The sequence below is a fragment of the Salvelinus namaycush genome, unplaced genomic scaffold (genome assembly GCF_016432855.1).
Source record: "Salvelinus namaycush isolate Seneca unplaced genomic scaffold, SaNama_1.0 Scaffold172, whole genome shotgun sequence".
NCBI classification, from domain to species: domain Eukaryota; kingdom Metazoa; phylum Chordata; class Actinopteri; order Salmoniformes; family Salmonidae; genus Salvelinus; species Salvelinus namaycush.
The window spans coordinates 158509-182690 of NW_024058475.1; the positions used below are offsets into that span (position 1 = coordinate 158509).

Genomic DNA, 24182 nt, shown 5'->3' on the forward strand with positions numbered 1-24182 from the left:
GCCCATTCTTCAAGGCAAATCTGCTCCAGCTCCTTCAAGTTGGATGGGTTCCGCTGGCGTACAGCAATCTTTAAGTCACACCACAAATTCTATATTGGATTGAGGTCTGGGCTTTGACTAGGCCATTCCAAGACATTTAAATGTTTTCCCCTTAAACCACTCGAGTGTTGCATTAGCAGTATGCTTAGGGTCATTGTCCTGCTGGAAGGTGGAACTACACCTCAGTCTCAAATCTCTGGAAGACTGAAACAGGTTTCCATCAATAATTACCCTGTATTTAGCACCATCCATCATTCCTTCAACTCTGACCAGTTTCCCAGTCCCTGCCAAAGAAAAACATCCACACAGCATGATGCTGCCACCACCATGCTTCACTGTGGGGATGGTGTTCTCGGGGTGATGAGAGGTGTTGGGTTTGTGCCAGACATAGCGTTTTAATTGAATGCAAAAAAAGCTACATTTCAGTTTCATCTGACCAGAGTACCTTCTTCCATATGTTTTGGGATTTTCCCACATGCCTTTTGGTGAACACCAAACGTGTTTGCTTATTTTTTTTCTTTAATTAATTAAGCAATGGATTTTTTTGGGGCCACTCTTCTGTAAAGCCCAGCTCTGTGGAGCGTACATCTTAAAGTGATCCTATGGACAGATACTCCAATCTCCGCTGTGGAGCTTTGCAGTTCCTTCAGGGTTATCTTTGGTCTCTTTGTTGCCTCTCTGATTAATGCCCTCCTTGCCTGGTCTGTGAGTTTTGGTGGGCGGCCCTCTCTTGGCAGGTTTGTTGTGGTGCAATACTCTTTCCGTTTTTTAATATGGATTTAATGGTGCTCCGTGGGATGTTCAACGTTTCTGATATTTTTTTATAACCCAACCCTGATCTGTACTTCTCCACAACTTTGTCCCTGACCTGTTTGGAGAGCTCCTTGGTCTTCATGGAGACGCTTGCTTGGTGGGGCCCTTTGCTTAGTGATGTTGCAGACTCTGAGGCCTTTCAGAACAGGTGTATATATACTGAGATCATGTGACAGATCATGTGACACTTAGATTGCACAAAGGTGGACTTTTTTTTACTAATTATGTGACTTCTGAAGGTAATTGGTTGCACCAGATCTTATTTAGGGGCTTCATTTGTATATATATATTTTTTAATATGTATATATATTTTTTTAAATATATATATATTTTTTTTTTCACTTCAGCAATTTGGACTATTTTGTTTATGTCCATTACATGAAATACAAATACAAATCCATTTAAATTACAGGTTGTAATGCAACAAAATAGGAAAAATGCCAAGTGGGATGAATACTTCTGCAAGGCACTGTATATAGTTCACTTTAGGCCCTGGTTCAAAAGTAGTGCACTACATAGGGAATAGGGCCCTGGTCTAAAGTAGTGCACTACATAGGGAATAGGGTGCCATTTGGCACACCGTCTACTATGGCACAGAAACAGTGCCGTGAGGCCTGAGGGAGTTAACATGACATATTTCATATCAACTAATAGCCACAGTATCAGCAGAAAATATACCTTCTGACAGGGAGAAAATCTGTCGCTTCTACACACACACACACACACACACACACACACACACACTTGAGTTGATGTTCTCCGCTTTGAACTCCTCCCACTCTTCTTCTGTCGGCGAATCCCGCGACACGACCAACAGCTTATACAAGATGGCTGCCACCACAGTCCCCCAGGTGAGTGTGTTTTAGAAGTGTTGTGTTTAGTCTTTAAAGACCCCCATCTGTTTGCCCATACGTCTCCTACACACCAAGACTGATGACAAAACAGGAGGCACATCAAAAAATACGTTGAGACAAAACAAAACTCTGAAACAACTGATAATTAATAAAGAACAGATGCAATGAAACTTTTAGAGAAGTTGTTATTTATTATGTATTTATTGCTAATAAATGACTCTAGACTTCCTCTTCCTGCCTCCCTTCCCTCTCTGTTGTTTCCTTTACAGGTATGTCATGGTAATCCAGCTGTGTGTGCTGCTGCCGGCTCTGAAACGCAGAAGTAGAGTCCGTCCAGACACAGGAGATCTGGTGTTGACAGTGTGGAGGGAACCTGGCTACTTCAAGGGTCCCTATTTTCAACAGGACCTATTCTGGTACACTTCATCTGTCCTAAACCTTCTTGTCCTTCCTCCCTCCCTGCATGTTATGAGGTCCAGAGGTCCAGGTCAGAGACAGAGACAGGGATTGGACAGAACATATTCTGGTACCTACTTCAATCTCTCTCTAACCACCTGGATGCTCCTTGTTCCGTTCCCTCTTCTCCGTCTCTACTTCTTCCCTTCCTCCTTCCCTCTCACCTCCCCTCACTCCCTCCTCTCCTGACTTCCCTTGCCATGGGAAAAGTGGTGGTTAATTGGACATCAGCACTTTCCTTTGTCTTCTGGAGGCAGACAATTAACCAGGAGGAAAAGAGACTTGACAGAAGGAGAGGAGGAGAGGGGAGAGAGGAGAGAGGAGTGGGGGAAGAGAGGAGGAGAGGGGAGAGGGAAGAGAGGAGGAGAGGAGTGAGGGAAGAGATGAAGAGAGGAGTGAGGGAAGAGAGGAGGAGAGGAGTGAAGGAAGAGAGGAGGAGAGGAGTGAGGGAAGAGAGGAGGAGAGGAGTGAGGGAAGAGAGGAGGAGAGGAGTGGGGGAAGAGAGGAGTGAGGGAAGAGAGGAGTGAGGGAAGAGAGGAGAGAGGAGTGAGGGAAGAGAGGAGGAGAGGAGTGAGGGAAGAGAGGAGGAGAGGAGTGAGGGAAGAGAGGAGGAGATGAGTGAGGGAAGAGAGGAGGAGATGAGTGAGGGAAGAGAGGAGGAGGGGAGTGAGGGAAGAGAGGAGGAGAGGAGTGGGGGAAGAGAGGAGTGAGGGAAGAGAGGAGGAGAGGAGTGAGGGAAGAGAGGAGGAGAGGAGTGAGGGAAGAGAGGAGGAGATGAGTGAGGGAAGAGAGGAGGAGATGAGTGAGGGAAGAGAGGAGGAGATGAGTGAGGGAAGAGAGGAGGAGGGGAGTGAGGGAAGAGAGGAGGAGGGGAGTGAGGGAAGAGAGGAGGAGGGGAGTGAGGGAAGAGAGGAGAGAGGAGTGAGGGAAGAGAGGAGAGAGGAGTGAGGGAAGAGAGGAGAGAGGAGTGAGGGAAGAGAGGAGAGAGGAGTGGGGGAAGAAAGGAGGAGAGGCGTGAGGGGAGAGAGGAGGAGAGGAGTGAGGGAAGAGAGGAGAGAGGAGTGGGGGAAGAGAGGAGGAGAGGGGAGAGGGGAGAGAGGAGGAGAAGAGAGGATCGAGGGAAAAGAGGAGGAGAGGAGAGAGGAGTGGAGGAAGAGAGGAGAGAGGAAGAGAGGAGGAGAGGAGTGAGGGAAGAGAGGAGGAGAGGAGTGGAGGAAGAGAGGAGAGAGGAGTGGAGGAAGAGAGGAGAAGAGAGGAGACAGGAAGAGAGGGAAGAGAGGAGAGAGGAGTGGAGGAAGAGAGGAGAAGAGAGGGAAAAGAGGAGAGAGGAGTGGAGGAAGAGAGGAGAGGAGTGAGGGAAGAGAGGAGGAGAGGAGTGGAGGAAGAGAGGGGGAATAAGTTCCCTGGAGGACTCCATACAGAACGGAATGTTTGAGATAAGAAAGAAAAGAAGGAAAGTGGATAGCTGAATTAAAACCAGCCAGACACTGATTAGACACAAGTTGTCTAAGTCTCAAATATTTTACAGTAGGACTTGATGTGTGTTTGTGTGCCTACATGTGTACGTTTGTTTGTGTGTGTGTGTGTGTGTGTGTGTGTGTGTGTGTGTGTGTGTGTGTTTTATGAGTGCGTTCACCTGTGTCTCTGTGTGGCTCTTTCCCTTTGCATCCAGGTACACGTTGTCTGAATGATAAGTGGGTATTTAAAGTGGAGTATTTAGAAAGCAGTAACACCACCAGCAGTGAGACATACTGTCCTCAATGGTCAATAACTGTGGAATGAGATGCTTCAATGTAAAGATTAAAACATGATTTAAATCAGTAGAACTATTCACCGACATGTTAGTAAACAGTGGCTGTTTAATGTCAATAATAAAAAGTGACTGTTGATATAGTCACTCCTTCCAGAGGTTGTGACTGTTGATATAGTCACTCCTTCCAGAGGTTGTGACTGTTGATATAGTCACTCCTTCCAGAGGTTGTGACTGTTGATATAGTCACTCCTTCCAGAGGTTGTGACTGTTGATATAGTCACTCCTTCCAGAGGTTGTGACTGTTGATATAGTCACTCCTTCCAGAGGTTGTGACTGTTGATATAGTCACTCGTTCCAGAGGTTGTGACTGTTGATATAGTCACTTGTTCCAGAGGTTGTGACTGTTGATATAGTCACTCGTTCCAGAGGTTGTGACTGTTGATATAGTCACTCCTTCCAGAGGTTGTGACTGTTGATATAGTCACTCCTTCCAGAGGTTGTGACTGTTGATATAGTCACTCGTTCCAGAGGTTGTGACTGTTGATATAGTCACTCCTTCCAGAGGTTGTGACTGTTGATATAGTCACTCCTTCCAGAGGTTGTGACTGTTGATATAGTCACTCCTTCCAGAGGTTGTGACTGTTGATATAGTCACTCCTTCCAGAGGTTGTGACTGTTGATATAGTCACTCGTTCCAGAGGTTGTGACTGTTGATATAGTCACTCGTTCCAGAGGTCGTGACTGTTGATATAGTCACTACTTCCAGAGGTCGTGACTGTTGATATAGTCACTCCTTCCAGAGGTTGTGACTGTTGATATAGTCACTCCTTCCAGAGGTTGTGACTGTTGATATAGTCACTCCTTCCAGAGGTTGTGACTGTTGATATAGTCACTCCTTCCAGAGGTTGTAACTGTTGATGTAGTCACTCCTTCCAGAGGTAGAGTGATATCCTGGTCTTGCTCTCTTGCACAAACTCTGACAATGTAAGCTGACTAATGGAGAAACGCTGGGCAAATGTGCTGAAGTGATATTTTCAGATTTCTCTATTTTTCTTTCTCTTTCTCCCACTCTGGCTTTCTGCTTTCTACTCTCTCTCTCTCTCTCTTGCTCTCTCTCTCTCTCTCTCTCTCTCTCTCTCTCTCTCTCTCTCGCTCTCTATCTATCTCTCTCTCTCTATCCCTCGTTCGCTCTCTCGTACTCTCTCTCTCGTACTCTATCTCTCTCTCTCTCTCTCTTTCTCTGACTCTCTCTTTCGCTCTTTCTCCCTTCCCCCCCCCCCCCTCTCTCTCTCTGTCTGTTTCTGGTAGATGGGGTACAGATAGTGATGAGGCAGCGTAGGTCATGCTCAGCTGCTCTAGCTAATGGAATCTCTCTACAAGACCCTGTAGGCAGACCACTCCCCCGTTTAATGTGTGTGTGTTTGTGTTTTTTGTCTACACGTGTGTGTTCACACAGTTCACACCACAGGAACAGGTATCTATTCACTTCCCATCTCCCACCACCATACCGTCAGGGGCTCGACTGAGGTACTTGAAATCCCAAAACATTCCGATATGAAACTTCAACTGGTGACTATTCAGGAGAAGACAATAAAAGGACATGTGGAAATCTTATAGATGAATAATCTTATAGATTAATAATCATAGATTAATAATCTTATAGATTAATTGAAGGGATAAACAAAATATTTTTGTTTACGTTTCATCATGATTGTCCTAGACTTTTGTTTTCAGATTCTAGTAGAGGCCGGGTGCTGCAGACTGTTCTAGTGCCCTCGCCAATTGGTTGATATATATGTTGACGAGGGTGAGGCTCAAGCTGCATCTCTCTCTCCTTCCTTCCTAGTAGCCTGTGGCGTCATTTGCTCTCCTAAACGTACTCATTGATGCAACACCTCTCTTCTCCTTCTCATCCCCTCATTTCTCTCTTCCCCCGGAGGGCCTGTTTGCTGTTAAAACTAATGGGAAGGCTGTGTGTGGTCTGGCCTGGTAAATGTGTATTGACAAAATGCTTATTTCTACAAGAACAAAAGGGAATAATGAATGAGAGATGAGGAGGAGAGGAGAGGGGGATTGAGGGTGGAGGGGAGGATGGGAGGAGGGAGGGATGGAGGGAGGAGAGGAGGAGAGGGGGATTGAGGGAGGAGAGAAGAATGGGAGGAGAGGAGAGGGGGATTGAGAGAGGAGAGGAGGAGAGGGGGATTGAGGGAGGAGAGGGGGAGGGGGGGATTGAGGGAGGAGGGGAGGAGGGGAGGAGGGAGGGATGGAGGGAGGAGAGGAGGAGAGGGGGATTGAGGGAGGAGAGAAGAATGGGAGGAGAGGAGAGGGGGATTGAGAGAGGAGAGGAGGAGAGGGGGATTGAGGGAGGAGAGGGGGAGAGGGGGATGGAGGGAGGAGAAGAGGAGGAAGAGAGGAGAGGGGGATTGAGGGAGGAGAGGAGGAGGATGAGAGGAGATGGGGGATTGAGGAAGAAGAGAAGGATGAGAGGAGAGGGGGATGGATGGAGAGAGGAGAGGAGGGTAACAGAGGGCGTGGTTAACTTCTACCGACTCAGAAACCCGGATCCGGGAGCACCCCCCACCCCCCCCCCCCCAGTAAAAAAGCTGAATAGCATAGCTAGCATAGCGTCACAAGTAAATAGTAGCATCTAAATATCATTCAATCACAAGTCCAAGATACCAGATGAAAGATCCACTTCTTGTGAATCCAGCAATCATTTCTGATTTGTAAAATGTTTTACAGGGAAGACACAATATGTAAATCTATTAGCTAACCACGTTAGCAAAAGACACCATTTTTCTTTGTCCACCATTTTTTCTCTCCACCACTAGCTATCACCAATTCGGCCAAATAAAGATATTGATAGCCACTAACCAAGAAAAAACCTCATCAGATGACAGTCTGATAACATATTTATTGTATAGGATAGGTTTTGTTAGAAAAATGTGCATATTTCAGGTAGAAATCATAGTTTACAATTGCACCCACCATCACAACTCGACTAGAATAAATACAGAGAGCAACGTGTATTACCTAATTACTAATCATAAAACATTTCTTAAAAATACACAGCGTACACTAATTGAAAGACACAGATCATGTGAATCCAGGCAATATTTCAGATTTTCTAAGTGTCTTACAGAGAAAACACAATAAATCGTTATATTAGCATACCACATGTGCAAACATTACCCCAGCATTGATTCACGGCAAAAAGAGCGATAGCATTATCACCACCAAAATGTATAAATTTTTTCACTAACCTTCTCAGAATTCTTCAGATGACACTCCTGTAACATCATATTACAACATACATATAGAGTTTGTTCGAAAATGTGCATATTTAGCCAACAAAATCGTGATTATACAATGAGAAAAGTAGCCAAGCTGGTCAGAAAATGTCGGGCGCCATATTGGACAGTGATCTAGTCTAATGCATAAATACTCATAAACTTGACTAAAAAAATACAGGGTGGACAGCTATTGAAAGACAATTTAGTTCTTAATGCAATCGCTGAAATACATTTTTTAAATTATCCTTACTGTTCAATACAGGTTGCGCCAAAGCGAAGCTACCCCAAAGAAAATGGCGGAATATGCGTTTAACATTTTTCGACAGAACAACGATTTATCATCATAAATAGTTCTTACTATGAGCTGTTCTTCCATCAGAATCTTGGGCAATGAATCCTTTCTCCGGTCTAATCGTCTTTTGGTCGAAAGATGTCCTCTTGTCCCGTCGAAATGGCCACTAACGTTCACCATGTACTAGAAAAGTGCCCAGCTCCTCGAAGTGCGTCACACAGAAATGCCATAAAATCGCCCTAAACGGATATAAATTGCTATAAAACGGTTTAAATTAACTACCTTATGATGTTTTTAACACCTATAACGAGTAAAAACATGACCGGAGATATATTACTGGCTAAACAACAGCTTGGAAGGAGGCCAGTCCGACGTCCATCGTGCGTCAGGCGCAGAGACGAAAAGAAATGTACTTCCGGTCATTGGTCTTTTATACAGGCCCTGATTGCGCAATCGACTCCATTCAAAGTGTCACCACTTACTGACATCTAGAGGAAGACGTAGGCAGTGTTTGTATCCTCGTAGCATTTACAGGGACATTACAACTGACCTGGGAACAGGGGCCAAGATTTCTGAAATCTCACTCCCTGTCATGAAAAGTGCTGTAGAAGGAGTTCTGTTTCACTCAGAGACATAATTCCAACGGCTATAGAAACTAGAGAGTGTTTTCTATCCAATAATAATAATAATATGCATATTGTACGAGCAAGAATTGAGTACTAGGCAGTTTAATCTGGAGACCAATTAATGCTAAGTCGAAACAGCACCCCCTATATTCGCAAGAAGTTAATGCGTGTAATTTAGACATCGATGTAATTTCTGGGAGTACTCCGCACCGATGCAGAGATTTTCCCTGTTTCCCCCTAACCCTGTGTGTCCTGCCTCACGACAAGGCGACGAACGATGACTATGTGTGTGTGGGGGAGTCTACGTCTGAATGTGTGTGTGTGTGTGTGGGGGAGTCTACGTCTGAATGTGTGTGTGTGTGTGTGTGGGAGTCTACGTCTGAATGTGTGTGTGTGTGTGTGTGTGGGGGAGTCTACGTCTGAATGTGTGTGTGTGTGTGTGTGTGTGGGGGGGGGAGTCTACGTCTGAATGTGTGTGTGTGTGTCTACGTCTGAATGTGTGTGTGTGTGTGTGTGTGTGTGTGGGGGGGAGTCTACGTCTGAATGTGTGTGTGTGTGTGTGTGTGTGTGTGTGTGTGTGTGTGTGTGTGTGTGGGAGTCTACGTCTGAATGTGTGTGTGTGTGTGTGTGTGTGTGGGGGAGTCTACGTCTGAATGTGAATGTGAATGTGAGTGTGTGTGTGTGTGTGTGTGTGTGTGTGTGTGTGTGTGTGTGTGTGTGTGTGTGTGTGTGTGTTCCTCCATGCAAGGCAAAGACCTCCCTGACTCAGAAACAGATTGATTGAGAACCAACACATGCATTTGGTAATGAAGTGTGTGTCAGGGGGTGTATGGATCTCTGCAGAGTGTGAGACAAGAACACTGTATGTCCCGCAGACATGGAGAAATCAATGGACATTTGGGAGAAATACCCCAATAAATATCAGCTGACTGTGAATCAGTGTAAATGTTCAGTTAGGTAGTGATGAGGGGAGAGTTCCTCACTCAATATTCTGTTGAAGGACGTCTCTACTGAAGTTATACAATCATACATGCTATTCCCCTATAGCTATGATGTGTGTATGTACACTCACACACACACACACACACACACGCACACACACATACAACCACACACACACACACACACACATACAACCACACACAACCACACACAACCACACACAACCACACACAACCACACACACACACACACACAACCACACACACACACACACGCAACCACACACACACACAACCACACACAACCACACACAACCACACACAACCACACACACACACACACACACACACACAGTCTTAGCATGACTGCCTGTCTTCTCACAGTGTTTTAAAGAGGTGTCGACTAATTAATTAATTCGAGGCAAATGAATATTGAGTCGTTAAAAGCTAATGCTCATCATTAACTCAGACAAGGAACACATCGTTGTTCTGCCCCTGAACAAGGCAGTTAACTTCTTATGGCTGCAAGGGGCAGTATTGAGTAGCCTGATAAAATGTGTCCATTTCAAACGGCCTCGTACTCAATTCTTGCTCGTACAATATGCATATTATTATTACTATTGGATAGAAAACACTCTCTAGTTTCTAAAACCGTTTGAATTATTTCTCTGAGTGAAACAGAACTCATTCTGCAGCACTTTTCCTTACCCGGAAGTTCAAAGTCTTAAATCGATGCTCTCTTCCTCTTCCTGCCTATAAATGGGCACAAGAGCTATTAGTATACATGCACGTCATACACCTTCCTCTGGGTGTCAAGAAGGCTGTGAGAGAAGAAATGAGGTGATTATTTTGATCTGGGATGGAATAAATCCTCTTGGAATGACGTGTACCCCATTTCCGGTACTCTGAAGAACGCGATTTGGACAGTGGGGTTGCCTTTTGTTTTGCTGACGTTATAGGCGACTATTATTTCCGGCTTTGATTTTATTTGATACATGTCACCATATCATCGTAAAGTATGTTTTTTCAATATAGTTTCATCAGATTATTGAAATTTTTTCGGGAGTTTTGCCGTGTTCCGTTCTCTTCCGTTTGTTTACATGGAGAGATCCGTGCAACCCGGCTAGCGCGCTTGCTAAATGGAGAGAGAAAGTTGCCATTCTGAATCCAAACAACGACTCATCTGGACAAAGGACACCTTGTTCAACATTCTGATGAAAGATCAGCAAAAGTAAGACCCATTTTATGATGTTGTTTCATATATCTATCGTAGGCGCCGGCGCCCAAGTGTTTCTGGCTATTGTGCTAAGCTAATATAACGCTACATTTTGTTTTCGCTGTAAAACACTTAATAAATCGGAAATATTGTCTGGCATCACAAGATGCCTGTCTTTCATTTGCTGTACACTATGTATTTTTCAGAAATGTTTTATGATGAGTAATTAGGTATTTGACGTTGGTGTCTGTAAATATTATGGCTGCTTTCGGTGCAATTTCTGAATGTAGTGTTACGCACGCCTCTGAGAAGAGGGAACGCAACTCCCTGCTGCAACTCAACTCCCTGTGAAGTGTAAGAGGTATGGACTGTAGGCGTGAGTAAGGACGACAAAGGCAGATTTTACCGTTACTAGGATTTATTTCCTTACGGTAATATGGGGAAAAGGGGCTGGACGGAACCAAAGCAAAGAAAGTAAATATCAAAACTTCCCCCTTTCCTATCTAACCTGCCTACCCACCACTTACCTATCTTAGCACCACCTGGTGCCCTAACCAAAATACAGGGGGTGGTCCGCCCAGGTCTTACCTAGTGTGCCTAGACAATGAATATACTACGGGTATATGTATGCCCGCGGGCCTCTTGCCTAAGCACTCCCAAAGTGCCTTCTCCTTCCCCCCTGGGAACAAATGAAACAGAACAATTATTAACAAACAATTTCAATAATCAAAACAGTGCGTCCTATAACACATAAGACATAACCAATCAGCTCCCTCAGCAACAACTTATATAGTACATACCAAATCTCTCAGAAACAACCAACACTTTATCACAATCAAATTCTCAAGCAAGGATCTTTCTCTCTCCAATCTTTCCAAAATCTTCTCTCTCTAATGATTTCTCTCCCTCCACAAAAAGATCCCTTTTCCTGAACAGAACACTGGCTTTTATATTCCTCAGGTGGCAAAGGTAATTAGTGTCAGCTGCTTCTTGACGAGGGGGCGTGGTCAGCTCTCCAATTATCAATTAGCCATGGAGAACTCAGGAAGCTATCTCCTGAAACACACACTCAAATACCACAACACAGAAAACTGGGGAACGTAACAGTAGCTGCAATGTAAACTATGATTTATACCTGAAATATGCACATTTTTCGAAAAAAACATATGCTATACAATAAATATGTTATCAGACTGTCATCTGATGAGGTTGTTTCTTGGTTAGTGGCTATTTATATCTTTATTTGGCCGAATTTGTGATAGCTACTGATGGAGTCAAAAACTGATGGAGTAATAAAAGTGGAGTCTTTTGCTAACGTGGTTAGCTAATAGATTTACATATTTTGTCTTCCCTGTAAAACATTTTAAAAATCGGACATGTTGGCTGGATTCACGAGATGTGTACCTTTCATATGCTGTATTGGACTTGTTAATGTGTGAAAGTTAAATATTTAAAAAAAATATATTTTGAATTTCGCGCCCTGCACTTGAAGTGGCTGTTGTCATAAGTGTACCGACGTCGGGCTTGCACGCCAAACAGGTTAACCCACCGTTCCCCTGAACAAGGCAGTTAACCCGCTGTTTCCCTGAACAAGGCAGTTAACCCACTGTTCCCCTGAACAAGGCAGTTAACCCACTGTTGCCCTGAACAAGGCAGTTAACCCACTGTTCCCCTGAACAAGGCAGTTAACCCACTGTTCCCCTGAACAAGGCAGTTAACCCACTGTTCCCCTGACCAAGACAGTTAACCCACTGTTCCCCTGAACAAGGCAGTTAACCCGCTGTTCCCCTGAACAAGGCAGTTAACCCACTGTTCCCCTGAACAAGGCACTTAACCCACTGTTCCCCTGAACAAGGCAGTTAACCCACTGTTCCCCTGACCAAGACAGTTAACCTGCTGTTCCCCTGAACAAGGCAGTTAACCCACTGTTCCCCTGAACAAGGCAGTTAACCCACTGTTCCCCTGAACAAGGCAGTTAACCCGCTGTTCCCCTGAACAAGACAGTTAACCCACTGTTCCCCTGAACAAGGCAGTTAACCCACTGTTCCCCTGAACAAGGCAGTTAACCCACTGTTCCCCTGACCAAGACAGTTAACCTTTTCTCAATAGGGGGACGCTGTTTTCACTTTGTAAAAAATCGTGCCCAAATTAAACTGCCTCGTACTCTATTCTAGCTCGTACAATATGCATATTATTATTACTATTGGATAGAAAACACTCTCAAGTTTCTAAAACCGTTTGAATTATATCTGTGAGTAAAACAGAACTCATTTTGCAGCAAACTTCCTGACAGGAAGTGAAAAATCTGAAATCGAGGCTCTGTTCCAGGGCCTTCCTATTAATTTGCCTGAAATCTATGGATATACATGCACTTCATACGCCTTCCACTAGATGTCAACAGGCAGTGGGAGGTGGAATGGGGTGTCTAGCTTGATCTGAGGTCGAACAAGAGCTTTTGGAATGACGTGTCTGGAAATTTCATTGTCTTCGAAGGCGCGAGAAGGAACCCCAGATTGCCTTCTGAAAAGCTTTCGGTATACACGGTAGATATCTCCGGCTCTGATTTTATTTGATAGATGTGATAAAAACATCATAAAGTAGTTTTTTTCAACCGAGTTGTATCAGTTTATTGAATGTTTATTGCGAGTTTTGGAATTTTCTTTTCTTTGCGTCACGTGAAGTTGGACACATTTGCGCCACATGGCTAGCTATGGTTGCTAATTCGACAGGAGAAGAGGACATTCTAAAACCAAACAACGATTATTCTGGACCAAGGACTCCTTGTACAAGATTCTGATGGAAGCTCAGCAAAAGTAGGAACCATTTATGATGTTATTTCTGTGGGAAATGTTTAGTTCTATTTTCCGCCCTTATTGCGGGCGCTGTCTCGCTATAACGTAAGCTGTTTGTTATGGTATTTTTAAAAATCTAACACGGCGATTGCATTAAGAACTAGTGTATCTTTCATTTGCTGTCCAACATGTATTTTTTAGTAAAGTTTATGATGAGTTATTTGGTCAGATTAGGTGAGTGTCAGAAATATATCCGGACATTCTGGGAAAAAGTTGCTACATTTTCACAATGTATAACCACGGTTTTCAGCTCTAAATATGCACATTTTCGAACAAAACATAAGTGTATTGTATAACCTGATGTTATAGGACTGTCATCTGATGAAGTTGGCCAAGGTTAGTGATTAATTTTATATCTTTTGCTGTTTTTTTGCGATCGCTACCTTTGCGGTGAATGAATGTGGTTGTGTGTTTGGCTATTGTGGTAAGCTAATATAATGCTATATTGTGTTTTCGCTGTAAAACACTTAAAAAAACGAAAATATTGGCTGGATTCACAAGATGTTTATCTTTCATTTGCTGTACACCATGTATTTTTCATAAATGTTTTATGATGAGTATTTAGGTATTTCACGTTGCTCTCTGTAATTATTGGCTGGCTGCTTTGGTGATATTTTTGATGGTAGCTGCAATGTAAAACTATGATTTATACCTCAAATATGCGCATTTTCGAACAAAACATAGATTTATTGTATAACATGTTATAAGACTGACATCTGATGAAGTTGTTTCTTGGTTAGTGACTAATTATATCTCTATTTGGTCGGTTTTGTGATAGCTACTGTCGTGTCTTTGACTATGCCAGATTAATTGCTATGACATGCTATTCTATAAAATAATTTCTCCGTAATTAATATTACGTGATTGAAGTAATCATGTAAATGTAATTAACTAGAGAGGGACACCACGAAATAATATTTATAGAGCTGTTATCTTCCGAATAAACTCTTAAAGATTTAGTAATATTTTACATCCATAGCAGTCACATTAATCGTCATTTTATTCAGTCTCATCTGAAAGTGGTGAATCATTGGTTATCTGCAAGAATCCTGGCTAACAAGTTGAATCAGCAATACAAAATTGGGTTTAATTATTTATTTACTAAATACCTAACTAATCACACAGAATCACACATACACAATTAAATCATAACTTGATTACAAAGTGCAGTCATAAAGGAAAACGTCCCTAGCGGGCAGAATAGATATGACAGCTTGTTACACAAAGAAAAGGGGCGGGATTTTAGTGAAAGAGCGGGAGACTGGAACATAGGCGAAGCTGTACCATCGTAAATACAGTATCTTATGCATTCTAAATTACCTCCCATTTAGAAAAGGAAAATGCAATAAATATTTACTCTGAGCTGCGCTTCAGTAGGTTGGTGGTAGATGGAAGACCGTCTTGCCAAACCGAGTCCTCTGTCCTTTGAAGAATGTCTCTGGTGGTCACTGGATACGTTGGAGTAACGTCGATGTGTAGTAGACGGGATACTCTGACTGTCCTTCCTAACCTGCGTTTGTAGCAGCTGTTGCTAACTCAACGGCTAGGAGGTATCACTTCTGTAGTGAATACGAGTTCAAAGTTCATACCATTCACAACCAAAGTCCATGCTGATGTTGGCTTAGTTCTGTAGTTATTATCTGAACCATTCTGACATCGGACCGTCATCCTAATGTCCCCGGAACAGGAAGTTATATTTTTGTCAATGGCTTTTATAGTGGAGGGAGTGTTACGTTCGTCTGGTGGTGTATTAACGGACCAAGGCGCAGCGGGTGATGAATACATACTGACTTTAATGAACAGACGAAAACACTGACAAAACACTAGAACAAACTACAAAACAATACACGAAGGCAACAGACCTGAAACAAACGAACTTACATATAGAACGAAGGACGCAAGAACAGGAACAGACTACCTAAAACGAACGAACAAACGAAACAGTCCCCTGTGGATTACACAGACACAGGAACAATCACCCACAAACAAACAGTGTGAAAACACCTACCTTAATATGGATTTCAATCAGAGGAAATGAAAACCACCTGCCTCTAATTGAGAGCCATATCAGGTCACCCTATTAACCAACATAGAAACACATAACATAGACTACCCACCCAAACTCACGCCCTGACCGTCAAACACATACAAAATAACAGAAAACAGGTCAGGAACGTGACAGAACCCCCCCCCCTCAAGGTGCGAACTCCGGGCGCACCCCTAAAACTCAAGGGGAGGGTCTGGGTGGGCATCTGTCCGCGGTGGCGGCTCCGGCGGTGGACGAGGACACCACTCCACCACTGTCTTTGTCCCCCTCCTTAGCGTCCTTTGAGTGGCGACCCTCGCCCCCGACCATGGTCCAGGAACCTTCACTAAGGCCCCTCCTACATAGAGGAGACAACTCAGGAACGAGAGGTAGCTCAGGACAGAGAGGTAGCTAAGGACAGAGACGTAGCTAAGGACAGAGAGGTAGCTCCGGACAGAGAGGTAGCTTAGGACAGAGGGACAACTCTGTACTAATGGCAGCTCCGGACTGAGTGGCAGCTCCGGACTGGGTGGCAGCTCCGGACTGGGTGGCAGCTCCGGACTGGGTGGCAGCTCATGACTGGAGGGCAGCTCATGACTGGAGGGCAGCTCATGACTGGAGGGCAGCTCATGACTGGAGGGCAGCTCATGACTGGAGGGCAGCTCATGACTGGAGGGCAGCTCATGACTGTAGGGCAGCTCATGACTGTAGGGCAGCTCATGACTGTAGGGCAGCTCCTGACTGTAGGGCAGCTCCTGACTGGCTAGCGGCTCTGGCAGCTTCTGACTGGCTGGCGGCTCTGGCAGCTCCTGACTGGCTGGCGGCTCTGGCAGCTCCTGACTGGCTGGCGGCTCTGGCAGCTCCTGACTGGCTGGCGGCTCTGGCAGCTCCTGACTGACGGACGGCTCTAGCGGCTCCTGACTGACGGACGGCTCTAATGGCTCGGGACAGACGGGCGGCTCTAATGGCTCGTGGCAGACGGATGGCTCAGAAGGCGCTGGGCAGACGGATGGCTCAGACGGCGCTGGGCAGACGGATGGCTCAGACGGCGCTGGGCAGACGGATGGCTCAGACGGCGCTGGACAGACGGATGGCTCAGACGGCGCTGGACAGACGGATAGCTCAGACGGCGCTGGACAGACGGATGGCTCAGACGGCGCTGGGCAGACAGATGGCTCAGACGGCGCTGGGCAGACAGATGGCTCAGACGGCGCTGGGCAGACAGATGGCTCAGTCGGTGCTGGGCAGACAGATGGCTCAGACGGTGCTGGGCAGACGAGCAGTGCAGGCGGCGTTGGGCAGACAGCCGACTCTGACCTGCTGAGGCGCACAGTAGGCCTGGTTCGTGGTGCCGGAACTGGTGGTACCGGACTGGAGACACGCACCTCAAGGCTAGTGCGGGGAGCAGGAACAGGGCACACTGGACTCTCGATGCGCACTATAGGCCTGGTGCGTGGTACCGGAACTGGAGGTTCCCGGGCTGAGGGCACCCACCTCAGGGCGAGTGCGGGGAGAAGGAACAGTGCGTACAGGGCTCTGGAGACGCACAGGAGGCTTGATGCGTGGTGCCGAAACGGGAGGCACTGAGCTTGAGACACGCACCACAGGGAGAGTGCGTGGAGGAGGAACAGGGCTCTGGAAACGCACTGGAAGCCTGGTGCGTGGTGTAGGCACTGGTGGTACTGAGCTGGGGCGGGAAGGTGGCGCCGGATATACCGGACCGTGCAGGCTTACTGGCTCCTTTGAGCACTGAGCCTGCCCAACCTTACCTGGTTGCATGCTCCCCGTAGCCCGTCCAGTGCGGGGAGGTGGAATAACCCGCACTGGGCTGTGTTGGCGAACCGGGGACACCATGCGTAAGGCTGGTGCCATGTACACCGGCCCGAGGAGACGTACTGGAGGCCAGATATGTTGAGCCGGCTTCATGGCACTTGGCTCAATGCTCACTCTAGCCCGGCTAGTGCGGGGAGGTGGAATAACCCGCACCGGGCTATGAACACGTACAGGAGACACCATGCGCTCTACTGCGTAACACGGTGTCTGCCCGTACTCTCGCTCTCCACGGTAAGCCCGGGAAGTTGGCACAGGTCTCCTACCTGACTTCGCCACACTACCCTTTATCCCCCCCCCAAGAAATTTTTGGGTTGTACTTGCGGGCTTCCAGCCTTGCTTCCGTGCTGCCTCCTCATATCGTTGCCTCTCCGCTTTAGATGCCTCCAGCTCCGCCTTGGGACGGCGACACTCCTCTGGCTCTGCCCAGGGTCCTTCTCCGTCCAGAATCTCTTCCCATGTCCAATCCTCCTTGACCCACTGCTGCTGTCGTTGCTGTCCGTTAACCCGCTGCTTGATCTGGGTTTGGTGGGTGATTCTGTTACGTTCGTCTGGTGGTGTATTAACGGACCAAGGCGCAGCGGGTGATGAATACATACTGACTTTAATGAACAGACGAAAACACTGACAAAACACTAGAACAAACTACAAAACAATAAACGAAGGCAACAGACCTGAAACAAACGAACTTACATATAGAACGAAGGACGCAAGAACAGGAACAGACTACCTAAAACGAACGAACAAACGAAACCGTCCCCTGTGGATTACACAGACACAGGAACAATCACCCACAAACAAACAGTGTGAAAACACCTACCTTAATATGGCTCTCAATCAGAGGAAATGAAAACCACCTGCCTCTAATTGAGAGCCATATCAGGTCACCCTATTAACCAACATAGAAACACATAACATAGACTACCCACCCAAACTCACGCCCTGACCGTCAAACACATACAAAATAACAGAAAACAGGTCAGGAACGTGACAGGGAGAGGGGTGTGTCTGAAAAGTTTATAACCCATGTCTCTTCACAGGGGCGGGCCCCTGGTTGAGCAGAAGCCAAACTTATGAAAACCCAAATCTCTCATTTGGAAGCTAAAATTACATTTCATCTCTTCACAAATAATTTCATATTCAAACATTTGAATTAAACAACAATTCCATGTGAATCCGATACCTCTGACGTTTAGACTTTCCACAGTAGAGTTTATGTCATTCTATCATTGATGAGAATGTGTCAGAGGGCAACCGAACTGACATAATATACCTTAAGTACCACCGCATATGTTCAGTTGGTCGGATTACCAGAATATAGTTCATTTCCCCCCCAACTTCTGATGTTCCCAGAATCTCTATGTTAACCAATGGGTTTTCTTATGTCACATCAGTTATCTTCTAGCGACTCAGAAACCCGGATCCGGGAGCACCCCCCACCCCCCCCACACTGATTAGCATCGCTAGCATAGCGTCACAATTAAATAGTAGCATCTAAATATCATTAAATCACAAGTCCAAGACACCAAATGAAAGATACAGATCTTGTGAATAAAGCCACCATTTCAGATTTTTAAAATGTTTTACAGGGAAGACAAAATATGTAAATCTATTAGCTAACCACGTTAGCAAAAGACACCACTTTTCTAACTCCATCAGTTTCTTACTCCATCAGGTGCTATCACCAATTCGACCAAATAAAGATATAAATAGCCACTAACCAAGAAAAAACTTCATCAGATGATAGTCTGATAACATATTTATTGTATAGCATAGGTTTGTGCATATTTCAGGTATAAATCATAGTTTGCCATTGCAGCCACCATCACAAATCTCCCCAAAGCGACTAGAATTACTACAGAGAGCAACGTGTATTACCAATTTACTCATCATAAAACATTTCTTAAAAATACACAGCTCACAGCAATGGAAAGACACAGATCTTGTGAATTCAGACAATATTTCAGATTTTCTAAGTGTTTTACAGCGAAAACACAATAAATCGTTATATTAGCATACCACATATGCAAACGTTACCCGAGCATTGATTCAAGCCAAAGAGAGCGATATCGTTATCATCGCCAAAATATATTAATTTTTTCACTAACCTTCTCAGAATTCTTCCGATGACACTCCTGTAACATCATATTACAACATACATATAGAGTTTGTTCGAAAATGTGCATATTTAGCCACAAAAATCGTGGTTATACAATGAGAATAGTAGCAAAACTGGTCTGAAAATGTCGGGCGCCATCTTTGAGAGTGATCTAGCCTAATCGATAACTAATCATAAACTTGACTAAAAAATACAGGGTTGACAGGAATCGAAAGACAAATTAGTTCTTAATGCAATCGCTGAATTACATTTCTAAAATTATCCTTACTGTGCAATACCGGGTCCGCCAAAGCGAAGCTACACAAAACAAAATGGCGATATATGCGTTTAACATTTTTCAACAGAACAGCGATTTATCATCATAAATAGTTCTTACTATGAGCTGTTCTTCCATCAGAATCTTGGGCAATGTATCCTTTCTCGGGTCTAATCGTCTTTTGGTCGAAAGATGTCCTCTTGTCCCGTCGAAATGGCCACTAACGTTCGACCGGTACTGGAAACGTGCCCAGCGCTTCAAAGTGCATCACAAAGAAATGCCTCAAAATCGCACTAAACGGATATAAATTGCTATAAAACGGTTTAAATTAACTACCTTATGATGTTTTTAACACCTATAACGAGTAAAAACATGACCGGCGATATAGAAGTGCCTAAACCATAGCTTGGAAGGAGGCCAGTCCCGACGTCCATCGTGCGTCAGGCGCAGGAAGAAAAGAAAGCTACTTCCGCCTTGTGGTCTTTTATACAGGCCCTGATTGCGCAATCGACTCCATTCAAATTGTCACCTCTTACTGACATCTAGAGGAAGGCGTGGGCAGTGTTTGTATCCTCATAGCATTTACAGGGACATTAAAACTGACCTGGGAACAGAGGCCAAGATTTCTGAAATCTCACTCCCTGTCAGGAAAAGTGCTGTAGAATGAGTTCTGTTCCACTCAGAGACATAATTCAAACGGCTATAGAAACTCGAGAGTGTTTTCTATCCAATAATAACAATAATATGCATATTGTACGAGCAAGAATTGAGTACTAGGCAGTTTAATCTGGAGAGCAATTTATGCTAATGCGAAACTGCGCCCCCTATATTCTCAAGAATTATAGTAGGGAGAGAGAAAAAGGGGGAAAGAGGTATTTATGACTGTCATAAACCTACACCCAGGCCAACGTCAAGACACTACCTATGCGGTAAAAAAATGGTGAAAATATGCGGTTGAGTCTTTTGCTATTGTGGTTAGCTAATAGAAATACATATTGTGTTTTCGCTGTAAAACATTTTAAAAAACGGAAATGATGGCTGGATTCACAAGATGTGTATCTTTCATTTGCTGTATTGGACTTGTGATTTCATGATATTTATATGCTAGTATTTACTTGTGGCGCTATGCTAGGCTATGCTAGTCAGCTTTTTACTGATGAGGATGCTCCCGGATCCGGGATGGTGATGAAGTAGAAGTTTTAGCCAACTGTTCCCCTGAACAAGGCAGTTAACCCGCTGTTCCCCTCAACAAGGCAGTTAACCCACTGTTCCCCTCAACAAGGCAGTTAACCCACTGTTCCCCTGAACAAGACAGTTAACCCACTGTTCCCCTCAACAAGGCAGTTAACCCGCTGTTCCCCTGAACAAGGCAGTTAACCCACTGTTCCCCTGAACAAGACAGTTAACCCACTGTTCCCCTCAACAAGGCAGTTAACCCACTGTTCCCCTCAACAAGGCAGTTAACCCAATGTTCCCCTGAACAAGACAGTTAACCCACTGTTCCCCTCAACAAGGCAGTTAACCCGCTGTTCCCCTGAACAAGGCAGTTAACCCACTGTTCCCCTGAACAAGACAGTGAACCCACTGTTCCCCTCAACAAGGCAGTTAACCCACTGTTCCCCTCAACAAGGCATCTAACCCACTGTTCCCCTGAACAAGGCAGTTAACCCACTGTTCCCCTGAACAAGGCAGTTAACCCACTGTGCCCCTGAACAAGGCAGTTAACCCACTGTTCCCCTCAACAAGGCAGTTAACCCACTGTTCCCCTGAACAAGACAGTTAACCCACTGTTCCCCCGAACAAGGCAGTTAACCCACTGTTCCCCAACAAGGCAGTTAACCCACTGTTCCCCTGAACAAGGCGGTAAACCCACTGTTCCCCTGAACAAGGCAGTTAACCCACTGTTCCCCTGAACAAGGCAGTTAACCCACTGTTCCCCTGAACAAGGCAGTTAACCCACTGTTCCCCTCAACAAGGCAGTTAACCCACTGTTCCCCTCAACAAGGCATCTAACCCACTGTTCCCCTGAACAAGGCAGTTAACCCACTGTTCCCCTGAACAAGGCAGTTAACCCACTGTGCCCCTGAACAAGGCAGTTAACCCACTGTTCCCCTCAACAAGGCAGTTAACCCACTGTTCCCCTGAACAAGACAGTTAACCCACTGTTCCCCCGAACAAGGCAGTTAACCCACTGTTCCCCAACAAGGCAGTTAACCCACTGTTCCCCTGAACAACGCGGTAAACCCACTGTTCCCCTGAACAAGGCAGTTAACCCACTGTTCCCCTGAACAAGGCAGTTAACCCACTGTTCCCCTGAACAAGGCAGTTAACCCACTGTTCCCCTGAACAAGGCAGTTAACCTGCTGTTCCCCTGAACAAGGCAGTTAACCCACTGTTCCCCTGAACAAGGCAGTTAACCCACTGCTCCCCTGAACAAGGCAGTTAATCCACTGTTCCCCTGAACAAAGCAGTTAACCCAAATGTGCCCCTGAACCAGACAGTTAACCCACTGTTCCCCCGAACAAGGCAGTTATCCCACTGTTCCCCAACAAGGCAGTTAACCCACTGTTCCCCTGAACAAGGCAGTGAACCCACTGATCCCCTGAACAAGGCAGTTAACCCACTGTTCCCCTGAACAAGGCAGTTAACCCACTGTTCTCCTGAACAAGGCAGTTAACCCACTGTTCCCCTGAACAAGGCAGTTAACCTGCTGTTCCCCTGAACAAGGCAGTTAACCCACTGTTCCCCTGAACAAGGCAGTTAACCCACTGTTCCCCTGAACAAGGCAGTTAACCCACTGTTCCCCTGAACAAGGCAGTTAACCTGCTGTTCCCCTGAACAAGGCAGTTAACCCACTGTTCCCCTGAACAAGGCAGTTAACCCACTGCTCCCCTGAACAAGGCAGTTAATCCACTGTTCCCCTGAACAAAGCAGTTAACCCAAATGTGCCCCTGAACCAGACAGTTAACCCACTGTTCCCCCGAACAAGGCAGTTATCCCACTGTTCCCCAACAAGGCAGTTAACCCACTGTTCCCCTGAACAAGGCAGTGAACCCACTGATCCCCTGAACAAGGCAGTTAACCCACTGTTCCCCTGAACAAGGCAGTTAACCCACTGTTCCCCTGAACAAGGCAGTTAACCCACTGTTCTCCTGAACAAGGCAGTTAACCCACTGTTCCCCTGAACAAGGCAGTTAACCTGCTGTTCCCCTGAACAAGGCAGTTAACCCACCGTTCCCCTGAACAAGGCAGTTAACCCACTGTTCCCCTGAACAAGGCAGTTAACCCACTGTTCCCCTGAACAAGGCAGTTAACCCGCTGTTTCCCTGAACAAGGCAGTTAACCCACTGTTCCCCTGAACAAGGCAGTTAACCCGCTGTTCCCCTGAACAAGGCAGTTAACCCACTGTTCCCCTGAACAAGGCAGTTAACCCACTGCTCCCCTGAAAAAGGCAGTTAACCCAAATGTGCCCCTGAACAAGGCAGTTAACCCACTGTTCCCCTGAACAAGGCAGTTAACCCACTGTTCCCCTGAACAAGGCAGTTAACCCGCTGTTCCCCTGAACAAGGCAGTTAACCCACTGTTCCCCTGAACAATGCAGTTAACCCACTGTTCCCCTGAACAAGGCAGTTAACCCACTGTTCCCCTGAACAAGGCAGTTAACCCACTGTTCCCCTGAGCGAGGCAGTTAACCCACTGTTCCCCTGAACGAGGCAGTTATCCTGCTGTTCCCCTGAACAAGGCAGTTAACCCATCGCTCTCCTGAACAAGGCAGTTAATCCACTGTTCCCCTGAACAAAGCAGTTAACCCAAATGTGCCCCTGAACCAGACAGTTAACCCACTGTTCCCCTGAACAAGGCAGTTAACCCACTGTTCCCCTGAACAAGGCAGTAAACCCACTGTTCCCCTGAACAAGGCAGTTAACCCACTGTTCCCCTGAACAAGGCAGTTAACCCACTGTTCCCCTGAACAAGGCAGTTAACCCACTGTTCCCCTGAACAAGGCAGTTAACCCGCTGTTCCCCTGAACAAGGCAGTTAACCCACTGTTCCCCTGAACAAGGCAGTTAACCCACTGCTCCCCTGAACAAGGCAGTTAATCCACTGTTCCCCTGAACAAAGCAGTTAACCCAAATGTGCCCCTGAACAAGGCAGTTAACCCACTGTTCCCCTGAACAAGGCAGTTAACCCACTGTTCCCCTGAACAATGCAGTTAACCCACTGTTCCCGTGAACAAGGCAGTTAACCCACTGTTCCCCTGAACAAGGCAGTTAACCCACTGTTCCCCTGAACAAGGCAGTTAACTTCTACTTGCACACAATCCCGGATCCGAGAGCACCCCCATCAGTAAAAAAGCTGACTAACATAGCCTAGCATAGCGTCACAAGTAAATACTAGCATCTAAATATCATTAAATCACAAGTCCAAGACACCAGATGAAAGATACACATCTTGTGAATCCAGCCATCATTTCTGATTTTTAAAATGTTTTACAGGGAAGACACAATATGTAAATCTATTAGCTAACCACGATAGCAAAAGACACAACTTTTTTTTTCCACCATTTTTTTCCTGCATAGGTAGCTATCACAATTTCGACCAAATAAAGATATAAATAGCCACTAACCAAGAAACAACTTCATCAGATGACAGTCTGATAACATATTTATTGTATAGCATATGTTTTGTTAGAAAAATGTGCATATTTCAGGTATAAATCATAGTTTACCATTGCAGCCACCATCACAACTCTCACCAAAGCAACTAGAATAACTACAGAGACCAACGTGAATTACCTAAATACTCATCACAAAACA

The 24182-nt window shown here is 45.5% G+C and overlaps 1 protein-coding gene across 1 annotated transcript in view; it reads left to right on the forward strand.

Annotated features, from left to right (window-relative positions):
- The first annotated feature begins 1679 nt into the window (after positions 1 to 1679).
- The window catches only part of LOC120037495 (keratin-associated protein 10-4-like), a 150412-nt gene continuing 127909 nt past the window's right edge, over positions 1680 to 24182 (forward strand). Inside the window, exon 1 of the mRNA XM_038983520.1 lies at positions 1680 to 1703. Within this exon, the coding sequence (XP_038839448.1) occupies positions 1680 to 1703 (24 nt within the window). The remainder of the gene's footprint in view (positions 1704 to 24182) is intronic.